This window comes from Columba livia, chromosome 15 (assembly GCF_036013475.1).
Source record: "Columba livia isolate bColLiv1 breed racing homer chromosome 15, bColLiv1.pat.W.v2, whole genome shotgun sequence".
Classification (NCBI taxonomy): domain Eukaryota; kingdom Metazoa; phylum Chordata; class Aves; order Columbiformes; family Columbidae; genus Columba; species Columba livia.
In genome coordinates this window covers 12,758,609-12,770,053 of record NC_088616.1, presented here as the reverse complement: position 1 = coordinate 12,770,053, position 11,445 = coordinate 12,758,609, and the positions used below count along the sequence as shown (strand labels likewise).

Sequence of the window (11,445 nt, the reverse complement as noted above, 5' to 3'; positions counted from 1 at the left end):
AACCTCTCCCCTGGCCTCGGGTGTAAGCAAATCTTGTCTATTAAAGGGTGTTGAGACAAATGCCTCTAACAGAACCCGCAGTTCCAGACAAAGGATCTCCAAAGTCATTTACTCTGCCTTGCAGAAATCTCCTAGCCAAAGCTGGGCTTTAGTAGCCAACCTGTCTGTGGGATGGAGGTTGGTCGGGCGCATCCTCCCCTTCTCGAGCCTCCTTTGCTATTCACGGCACCAGGTACTCAGGGTGCTGCCACCCTTTTGTGTAATTAAGCTGGAGTTGCAGAGCTCCCATTAATTATCCAGAGTCTCCTGTCTCTTGGCTTCTTGTCTGGGAGACTCGGTTCCTGGGTTCTCGGTGTTTTGTCTGGGTCTGGAGGTGAAGGGTGCTCCGTGCTGATCTTTTCTCCTCCCAGTCTTCATGCAGGGTGAACAGGAACACCGTCAGCGGCTATTTCCTTGCTGGCAGAGACATGGCATGGTGGCCAGTAAGTAGATGTCTGTCCCTCTTGTGACACCTTGGGCGGCACAGGGACATCCAACATCATTCCCTCTTCTGCATCCCTGCTTTCCCCCTCCCTGCACATCTCCTCCTGCCAGGATCTGTCTTTTTCGAGCTGCATTTCTCTTCTCATTGCACTAAGGGTGCTGGAGCCCACCCGGCTTGTCGGGTCCTCTCGGAGGCTGCCCTGGACTTGGAGGAGGGTTCTTGGAGTCACACATTTGTCACCACTGGCCCCGTGTGCTCCTGGTGGCTCCAACAGGCCATGAGTGCCCCAGGTTTCTTTTTTCTCTCCTTTTTGTATCATCTTGACAAGCTGGTCATAGGTCCTTCCCATGTCTGGCACTGGCTGCTTGCACAGGGCCACCTCTGGGCAGGGTGTGTGTCCACCCTGGCAAATGCAGCAACGTGTGTGGCTTCTCCTCATCCTCCTGAAGACAACAAAGTCCATCCAAAACCCACCAAGGATGTCCAGACAAGCTGAATGCACCAGAGCGCTGGTTGCTGGGTCTCATGGCAACCTGGATTGGAGCCTGTTAAGGGTTTTTCTTGCAAAATACGTACCTGTCCCTCACACATATGGTGTATCTTCAGCCACACTTTACTTTTAGAAAGGGCAGGGAGGTCTGTGCTCTGCTGCTCCCTTTCAGATGTTATTTTTGCCACCTCTTTTTGTTGAGTTATCCCCTCGGGGCTGCGCTGCTGGCTGGGGAAGCACTAAAGCTGGTCCAGCTGGCACGACAGCTGTGCCGAGCCGCGGGGAGCCAGTGGCCGAGCGTCCCCCTTCGAGCACCGGCAGCATCTCCTCTGCTCCTCCGCAGATCGGCGCCTCCCTCTTCGCCAGCAGCGAAGGCTCAGGGCTCTTCATCGGGCTGGCCGGGACTGGCGCTGCCGGGGGAATCGCTGTCACCGGCTTCGAGTGGAATGTAAGGAACGTGCTGTGTGATTAAGCAAATTAATTTCTTGAGCCGTGTCGCAGCAGATGGCCTGTCTCACAGCAGCTTTGAAAAGGCTTGAGAGGAGCTGTGCAGGGGGTAATTAACACAACCCTGCTAACTCAGCTTCTCCAGCTCGTGTCTAGTGCACATAGATTGAGTTTGGAGTCAACTCAGGTCCATGCACTCAGGAAGAAGGACATTTCAGTGCAGAGCTTCCCAGTCCAGCCCCTGCATGACCCTGACGGGGACATGGCTGAATGGGTCACCTGTTCCTTGTTTCCCTACACATTGTATCCAAAGTCCTTGGGTTCCGCAGCAAAAATACAGCATTTAGCTTGCTTGGTGCTCAAGGAATTAGTGGGAAATGTCTGGTCAGGAGCTGAAGGGCTGAGGCGAGTGGGCTCCTACTGGTGGGATGCTGGGGGGGTCTCCACCATGGCCTCATGCCCTGACATGTGTCATCTGTAGCCACTTGGGGCTGTAAATGTACATTTGAAGGTGAACCTGGGCTGGTCAGGAGCGGTGGATGGTGTCTGGCAGTGCAGTCGGTGTCGAGCTGCAGCAGGATTGGGGTTTTTTCTGGTTGTGCCATGTTTCTCCTTCCCAACAGGCGACCTACGCTCTCCTGGCGCTGGCCTGGGTGTTCGTGCCAGTCTACATCTCATCTGGGGTATGTCCAGCTGCCCTGAGTACGGCCCTGGCCGGGTCCCCTGCTCCCCGCAGGGCTGTCACCGCTGTCCTCGAGACTCCTGAGTCCTGCTCTGGGAATCACAGAATCATTTGGGTTGGAAGGGACCCTCGAGATCATTGAGTTCAACCATTCCCACACCCCTGGCACTACCCCATGTCCCTGAGAACCTCATCTCCATCTGTTCAACCCCTCCGGGGATGGTGACTCCACCACTGCCCTGGGCAGCCTGTTCCAATGCCCAACAGCCCTTTGGGGAAGAAATTGTTCCTAATATCCAATCTAAAAAGAGTTCAGCTGTCCCTTTGCCTTCCCTGGGACCATCCCCAGAGGGGCCCTGGCCAGGGCAGCTGTCGCTCTCTTTTCACTGACAGATTGTCACGATGCCCGAGTATCTCCAGCGAAGGTTTGGAGGGGAGAGGATCCGCATGTACCTCTCTGCCTTGTCACTCCTGCTCTCCATCTTCACCAAAATCTCGGTGAGTAGCTCCTGCTCAACTCTGTGACAATTCTGTCGCTGATTTCTAGCAAGGAAAATATTTTGGGGCTCAAACTTTGTGTAGCCAAGCCAGGGAAGAGCAGCTGCTGCAGGGATGCTCCAGGAGGGAGCAGGACAGGAGGTGGGAATTGGTGGGCAGATGCCATCAGGGATGTTATTTCCTATTTTAGCCTCATTCGCAGTTCCCTGTGTGCAGCCCCTGCCGCCTGGTCAGTAACTCTGGGAAGGGTTTATTTGAGGTGTAAAACATCTAAAGAGCCTGTGACACCAGGCCCAGGGCAAGCAGGAGAGAGCTGGGCACAGACAGCCCTGGGGGATTGGAGACAGCGAGGCAGAGATCAAGAGCAAAGAGCTCAGAAATGGTCTGGAGGAGAAAACCTCCCCAAGGGAGCAACCCTGCACCACCATCTGACTGCTGGGGCTTCTGCATTTCACTGGCTAAAAGAAATGTGCTTTTGCATGTGCCTGTCTGCAAGAAGAGGCTGTCTGCAGGGCAGGAGGGCCGATGCTGGAGCATTTCCCCCATGGCAAGACACTCGGCGTCTGCCTCTGTGCTCACCAGCTCCGTGCTCTGCAAACACCAGCTTGGCCGGATGCAGCGTCGCTCCCTGCGCAGCATTACTGCCTCATCCCTGGTGGTTTTGCAGCCCCAGGCCCTGGGCTGAGCTGCAGGGGGATCCCCTGGGTGTCCCCCTGCGGGATGCGGAGGATGGAGTGGCTGCAAACAGCCCTGGCTGTGCACAGTTCAGTTTGCAAGTTTGGGCAATGACACTTTGATTATTCCCCAGTTGTCCTAATGTCTGGTAAATGGTTATCGCTTACTCCCCTCCTGTGTGCTGCTCAGGAGACTTCTCTCCCTGCTCCTGATGAAGCCCCAGGAGGAGCTTGAGGGAGATGTTGGAGCATCTGTGTCTGTGGTGTTGATCTGCAGGATCTGTGTGAATCCCTGCTGGTGTTTGACAGGAAAGGCTGGAAGCTGGGATGAGATTCCTGGTGGGGTAGTTCGTTCTTGCTGCTCTGAATTTAAAGAAAGAAATTACTGGTAGTTTGAGGGCTGGTTGTCTTTGAGTCTCTTTCCAGACTATCACAGATGTCCCCTCTTCTCTTATGAAGCGGTGCCCTACCATTCCATGGGGATGTGCTTGGTCCATTTGGATTCCAGTCTCTCTGCAAGGTTTGCCCAGAAGGGATGGATGGTCCTACAAGTTTATTTTTAGCTTGGGAGATGGTTGTGGTGTCACCCCTTGCTTAACACCAGATGAACTTGCAGACAACCTCTGCGCAGTACCTGCCCCGACGGGAACCTCTGCGCTTCTCCTGGCCCTTCTCAGCACAACCTCGTGTTTGGTGGATGCTCCCAAGTGCCTCTTCCTGCGCCTTTTCTCAGCCAGGGCTTTAGTTTCTTTGGTCTGCTGAGTTTTCTCTGATCTCTGAGTCACACAGGATGCAACAGAAGAGGAATCAGCCTAATAAGGGGATTATCTTGGCATCTGGCTCCATTCATGGTAAATCTCACAAACAATGGTTGTTTCCAGCAGTGGGCTGGGGTGAATGCGGACACGCGGGGCGTTGCCAAACTGGTCCAGTGTCCCGTTCCCAGTGGTGACTGCAGCAGGGAGTGTGGGAGGACAATGCAAAACCTGGAGCAATTAGGCAGTGCTGCCTCCTGGGGGGGTTCCTTTGGTCCTCACTGGGGGATGCCTCAAAGTCCAGGGCCAGCTGTGCTTTTCCTGCCTCCCCTGCCTGCAGATGTTGAGTTTACAGATGGATCTTCATGTTCTCCAGAGCTGAAACACAGCATCAGCACTGCTGCCTTGGCTTTTCTTTTGGGGCAGGTCCCTCCTCTCTTGGAATTTACCCTTTGGTGGACCCCAACCTTCCGTGGTTCATGCAGCCCAAGGTCCTGCTGAGAGCTGCTGTGCCTCTGGCCAGGAACACGTGAGGAGTTCCAAAGGCGTCTTGGCCTTGGCAAAGAGCCCCTGGAGACTCTTCTGCACCCTGGACAACTCGTTCTACTGATGCTTTGGCTTCACCTATTGTTAAATCCAAGCTGTCTCTAAAGCCAGCTTTCATTGGGAAGGCATTAACCATGTTGGGTAAGAACAAGTTTCCAAGTGAGGTCACCATTGAAGGCAGGGATCTCACTGGATTATGAGGCTTGACTTCAAAGGCTTCTCCTCGCCTTTCGCAGTTGAAAGGACTTGTTTTGTGAATAGGTCATGCCTGGCTTTAATTAGCTTGTTTTTGTATTTGAGATGTCTTATTAACAACTCAGTCACATGCGCTTTTATTTTTTTCCCACCCTAGCAGAATTACCAGGAAGGGAGGTGGAGATACCTCTGCTTCCTCATAGCAAAGGCTTAGACTCATTTGCAGGCGACTGCAAAAAATGATTAAGCATTGAGAAAGCCAGGAGAAGCAATTATGAAATATCTTGTCCGGGGCTGAGTCTTTGTAGCTGGACTCTGGGGAAGGGTTGCTGGAGAAGCAGGTGGTCATGGGGGAATGTGACTTTCTGGCTGGTGCTGAGATGACAAGTGATAGATCCCTCCAAGGGACAGTAGAAGCTTCAGAAGACACCAAGGATGCTTGGCTGGTACTGTGCTAGGGAGGCTCAAGATATTTTTGGGTTCCCACTTCGGGTTGTGTTGGGAGGAGATGGCGGAGGACCCTTGGTTGGGGCTTTCCTGTCTTGTAGCTGAAGCTTGCACTGCACGAATGGCTTAGGTGTCCTCTTGTAGAGTTGCTTGGTGGTCTCTGTGGTGTCAGGCTGTGGTTGGGTTGCATTGTGGTACAAAGGTGTCAGAGGAGCTGGTGGTAGAGGTTTTGGCATGGCTGCCCATGAGTTGGTTCCTTTTCAGCAGGACATTCCAGAGCTGAATCGCTTCTGGGTGCTGGTAAGGGCTGTCCCAGAGACATGGCCAAGCCCAAGTGCAGCTGAGGACATGTGGTGCCTCCCTTGGGAATACCAGACATGACTGTGGTGTAAAACCTGGTCCAGATGTCATGGAACAGTGCCTGAATTAGGATCCTCAAGATCATGATGCTCATCTGGTCAGTTTGATTTGTGATTTAATCAACGTCAGGCCTAATGGTGTGGGCTCACCTTTCAGGGAACAGGCTTTCATGTTGTGCTGAAGCTGGCCGCGTGTTCACCTCCTGGGTTTCATGGCTGATGGAGCCACGTTAGGTGGTGCATGCCTTGTTTTTCCCATTGCGTGATCCTGCGTGGCCTCTCTCCATTACCTGATGGTCCTCAGCTTCTGGGCTTGCTGGAGCAGCACTGGGAGGAGGAGGAAGGGCAGAGCTGGGGGAGGAGGCATGATGTGGGAAATAACACCAATGCTCCACGTTACTAATCCCAGGTGACTGCTCCCACATGACCGGGCAAGAAAGCCCTGCTGTTTGGGGGAGGGTTTCTGGGAGGCGTGTGAAGAAAGACGTCAAATCGGAGCCGAAGTCTTGGCTGTGGGAAGCCGTCACAGCTGCGGGCAAGGGTGTGGAGTCGGCTCATCTTGCCTCTTCCTGCCCCTTCTGGCCTCCTTTAATTCTCCAAACAAGGGTTTTTGTGAAGATCTCCCAGCCCAGCACTGGGGATGGCTAGATCTTGGCTGAGGGTGGAGAGCTGATGGTGACACGGGTCCTTTCCTCCCACAGCATCACTGCTTTTGTTGGAGGAGCTGCCCCAGCTCCCTCTGAGTCTCTAGTTGATGTCTGGTTCCCACAAGACCATGATCAGACCACCCCATGTGGGTCCAGCCCTCTCATGGGTGGGAAACGATGGTCACTTTTGGGGTGTCGGTCATCTCGAGGGAGTTTGGCAGCTGAGCCACAGGCCTGTGCACGCTCCTCTGGGCAGAGGCACGATCCTGATGTCCCTTTGGGGTGTGACTCATGCACTAGAGGTGTTGGGGCTGGTGAAGGCAGTGGGTTGGACATGGGGTCAGCTTGTCCTATGTCCAAGCAGAAACCCCAGACCTCTTCCAGGGGCTTTGCAAGAGGGGCTGCAAAAGTCAGGGGACATGTTGGAGGATGCATTTGTGCTGGTCCATGCTGGGGTGCAGGACCTCAGGGATGCTGCTTCTCCCTTGGGGCCAAAAGCAAATTGTGCCACTTGCTTGTGCCTCTGTTTCCCCATCTGTGCAAAACTAGGAGTAGATCTTTTCCCAGAGATGCTCAGCAAAGAGCTGGCTTGTTGGGGTAAGGCTCAGGAATGGCAGACCTGGAGGTCTTGTTCTCCACACTGGGGCTGCCCACGTGTGCTCCTTACCCTTACCCCTGCAGAGGTTGAAAAGCTGCCGCAGCCCCTTGCCTTGTCCCGCCAGCACCCACCTGAGCAGCAGCAATGGGCTCGAGCGATGTAGCACAGAGCTGTCCCACCCAGTGCTAAAGCCATTGCAGGTGCCACCAAACAGCTTGAGAAGTTCCTGCACCTGGGGGGAGATGCCCTGCAAGCCCTCAGCAATATTTTCAGGCTTGCTGCCTCCCTCCTGACCTGCCTGATAATCCAGACTGTTGAGCTGGTCCTTGGCAGCCACCTTGCCAGCAGTAGGGGTGCTGGGAGGGTGAATCCTGCCAAGCAGAATATGAAATATCAGCTATGACCGCCCCCCAGTCCTGGCCCCATGGGGATGTTGGGGTGCAGGAACAGCATGGGGGTGCTGGGCTGGGAGGGGTGGCTTGCACTGCCTCTGGGAAGCACCCAAGGGTGCTGGTGTTCTGAGGGAGTGCAGCCCCTCAGGTGGTACCAGGTGCCCCATCTCCAGGGCTCTGCAGGAAGCATGGTGAGATGCCACCTCGAGAGCAGGGCATGGCCATCAGTGGGGGGAACTGGGGGTACTGGGGCAGCAAGGAGGTAGCGTTGACCGTTTTCCTGCTGTGCTGCTCTTTGCACAGCCCTTGGGTGCTGTCTCACCAAGTAGATGTCACTTGTCCCAGCCCTCATCTCTTGTCCTATGCACAGACGGATCTGTACTCGGGGGCCCTCTTCGTGCAAGTCTGCCTGGGCTGGGACCTTTACCTCTCAACCGTCCTGATGCTAGTGGTCACTGGGCTCTACACCATCGCAGGTAGGTTGCTCAGCGTCTGCCAGCCTCAATGTTTCTACTCTGGTTGAACCACACAACTTACACTCCTGCTTTTATTTTACTATTATTATTATTTTTTGCTCCTGGAAGGTCTTTGGGGATTCGTACTAACGGGGTTCATGCTCCCCGCCCTATCCAGCCAGGATCTGAACATCCCTCCGAGTGTCAGCTCAGGCAGTGACTCAGTGTGTGACCTCTCCTTTGTCATTATGGCTTCTCGTTTGTATTGTAATTACTCCTCCTCCACCACCTATTTAAGTGCTTTCTTGTGTGTGTACCTATTTGTAACAGCAATAATCAGGGCTTCTCCTATTACAGGACTATTACTCTGGAAGCTGCAATCTGAGAACACTTTACTCAGCCCGTTTCCCTCCCACTTGTCCTGCCTGCCATGCAACATGCTGCCCTCCCTCCCCAAAGTTTTCAGGAATAGTCCATGCCCATGTTTCCCTGTTGTGGGACCAGATATTTTGGTCCAGGCTCAGTCTATATGGTTCTTTTGTGATCCAGAAGCGATGAGGAGTTTGGAGCTGGATTTGGAAACTGGGTGTTCCTGGCTTGCAGTCCTGATTTTGTGCTGTGGGGCTGTGTATCCCTGCCAGCATTTTGGGTTATTATTTTGGCTGGGACGTTCCTTCCCCCTGGTAGTGTTGGTGGAGACACCAGGCAGTAAATTCTCCCTCTTTATCTCATCCCAGCTGTCAAAATGGGAAACACTTTAAGCATATCCAAAACAAGGTGGATTTTGCAAGACTTTGGTTATAAGCAAATCCCATCTCAGGCTTTTTTTCCTGCCCACAAGGCTCGTTGTGAAGTAAAGTGTGAGCTCAGGCAGAGGGTGTGATCGTTGTGTCATTCCCTTCCTGAGAACATCCCTTGTGTCCCAGGCTGGGGAGGGTACAGCCCTGAATTCCTGGGATGTGAGTCGCTGACTGGGGTTGAAACTGGTTCAATATTTGACCCATTTTCTCTACCTCCACTACTTTTTAATGCTTTCTGTGTGTATGCTGAGTAATTGTTTTCTGGCCAAGTAAGCAGGTCCTGGGTTTGCAACAGGTCTGGAGGGAGATCTTGGGGTGGAAAGGGAGAAATGCTGCTGGCTGGATGGCCTAGGGAGACCCCACTAAGCATCAGGTGCTGGAAAAATAAAACTGTAGGGTTGGGGGGAGAGCTGAGGGGTGTTTGAAGGGGGAGGACTTACCAGTGGGGTAAGGGAGGGAGAGGTGTGAGGGAGAGGTGGGGTGAAGGATGAGGTCAATGTCCTGGATCTGGTCTGATGCTGGAGCAGCCAAAGAGCTGGGGCTGGACCTGGGTGGTGTCCCCTTGACTGTGTGGGGACATGGGGCTGCATAGAATCATAGAATAGGTTGGGCTGAAGGGACCTTCCCAGCTCCCCCAGTGCCACCCCTGCCATGAGCAGGGACATCTTCACCAGCTCAGGTTGCTCAGAGCCCCGTCCAGCCTGGCCTGGGATGTCTCCAGGGATGGTTCATCCACCACCTCTCTGGGCAACCTGGGCCAGGCTCTCACCACCCTCAGGGTAAAACAATTCTTCCGTATCTCTCCCCTGCTGCCATCCCTCGGGTCCCCTTCCCTGCCCTGGGCGGGGTGGCAGCTCCTGCAGTTGTCGGCTGCTCCCCCCACCCCATCTACAGGGACCCCCAAGGGGCTGTTCCCCTTCACACTCCCGCTGCAGCCCCCATCACCACCGTGTCGGCAGGACAAGGCTGGTGACAGGCACATCCCCACAAGCAGGGGCAGCTTTATTGAGATGTCCCGATGGAGCTGAGCCTGAACCCACTGCTGTTCCCAATGCTGTGCCTTGCTCTCACACAGGGGGGCTGGCGGCGGTCATCTACACCGATGCGCTACAGACACTCATCATGGTCCTTGGAGCCATCGTGCTTGCAGTGAAAGGTAAGAGCTGGGACAGCACAGATCCCCTTTCCATGGGGACCTTCTCTGCCCACTTGAGCAGTCTTGGAAATAAATAAAAAGACTCAGTCTGAGCAGTTCAGTGGCCAAAATTCCCGGCAGGACTTTGGCCCGTCGCAAACAGCTACAGAAAGTTTGTGGTCCTTCTGTGTCTGCCGCCGTTCTTCCCCTATGTGCTGTTTCTCCAGGGGAAGATGCCACAAAGCATCCCCCTGGTCCTCCATAAGGGGCTGTCCCCAGCACTGGTGACCTTCTCACAGTCATTGCTGCTCCACATGTTTGTTTCTAGTCCACAAACTCCGAGAGACTGACTGAGCATTTGACAGCAAAAGCAGAATTTCCAGCTTTGCTCTGGGAAACTTGCAGCAGGTCTTCAGATGGGATCCCACCACGTGGGAATGGCATGGCAGAAGGTGATGCCAGTATGAGGCACCAGGGGATGCTGAGTGTGCTGCTGTGCCTTCCTCCTGGCTGAGCATGGCTCCGGGCCAGCCCTTCTCTAACCCTCAGCGCTGTTGTGTCTCTACATTTAGCTCAGAGCACCCTGGCGAGGCTGGGAGCTTTCATCAGCCTTGTTCTGCCATCGGGGCTCTTGGCCCCTGGGAGTAGGAGGCAAAAAGTCAGGTTCTGGCTTCAAAGGCAGGTGTTTAACTACAGAGGAGGATCTCCAGCGGCACTCCTGAGGTGATTCCCACCATCCCCTGGAGAAGCCTGCTTAGGCGGGCGGGTAGGAAAGGCTTTGACCCAGCGCTGCCCAGGAGCTCTGCTGAGCAGCCAGCCTGGTCCCGCGGCTGCACCCCTGTGCTAAACCAGAGCATGCTCCTGGGCGAGCCCTGCACGCAACAAGATATATTTACAAAATACCAAATGAAAGGACAGATGCTTCCTGGAGAAGCGACAATAATACTAATTACCCCAGCAGAAGCAAGGAGCTGTGCTGGGCAGAGGAACGCGCTGTCTGTCCAAGCCACAGCCATTGCATTAGATGAGGTGTGTGGATGCTGCTGGTCGTTGTCTGAAGCTGCAGCTGGCCATGGAGATCTCTGAGGCTTGTGGCTGGTGAGCTTGGCTGGGTGCAGCAAAACACAGAGCCCGAGTAGGAGGGCAGGTAGGCAAAGTCTGGAAAATCCCCTTCGGTGACTGCAAAGCCCAGCTTCTTTATTTTGGCTTTGCCAAGCTGCAGGCGTTGGCACGGTGTGTGCAGGGAGGGCAGGGACTGATCCAGGGCAGCCGAAAGACAAGCTGCTGGTCGCACGATTTTTCCCTCAGGTCCTGGGAGACCTGAGGACACGGAGGCTGGTCCGGAGGCTGGTGTGCTTGAGGGTGCTTGGTGTTCTCCAGCTCTAGTCAAGCTCATCTAATAAAGGAGACTCTCCATATTCTACCTTGTTTGTAGCTGTAGACTGTGACAACTGCAGCAGTGATATTAACACTCATCTGCTGAGCTGTGACCGCTCTGGGTCTGCTCTGCCCAGACCATCACCCCCCTGCTGCTGTGGAAGGGCCAAAAAAGCTCATTGCTTGGTTCCAAGGCTGCACCTCCCAAGAGAAAGCAGGAGAGTTGTGCAAATCCTGGTTGTGATGCTGGGCAGAGCAGCCTTGAGTCGGACAAGTGGGAGCAGACCGAGCGGTTGCAGACAAATCATTCTGTTTAACAGAGATCTTGGTGGCGGTGCTAGTGGTGGCTCTTCTCGCTCCGGCATCGTGGATAAAACCGACTGTGCCATCCCTTGCTTTGCTTGGCATTCACTGTGGGAATGTTAATCCCATGGGCTGCAGCTCAGCGTCTGCAGCCTGAGCTC

The 11,445-nt window shown here is 54.4% G+C and overlaps 1 protein-coding gene across 1 annotated transcript in view; it reads left to right on the top strand.

Moving 5' to 3' along the window:
• Positions 1-11,445, top strand: part of SLC5A10 (solute carrier family 5 member 10) — a 40,632-nt gene that overhangs the window by 2,210 nt on the left and 26,977 nt on the right. The window contains exons 2-7 of the mRNA XM_065031316.1: positions 411-482; positions 1,318-1,422; positions 2,045-2,104; positions 2,497-2,601; positions 7,585-7,690; positions 9,545-9,625. Coding sequence (XP_064887388.1) covers positions 411-482; positions 1,318-1,422; positions 2,045-2,104; positions 2,497-2,601; positions 7,585-7,690; positions 9,545-9,625 — 529 coding nt within the window. The remainder of the gene's footprint in view (positions 1-410; positions 483-1,317; positions 1,423-2,044; positions 2,105-2,496; positions 2,602-7,584; positions 7,691-9,544; positions 9,626-11,445) is intronic.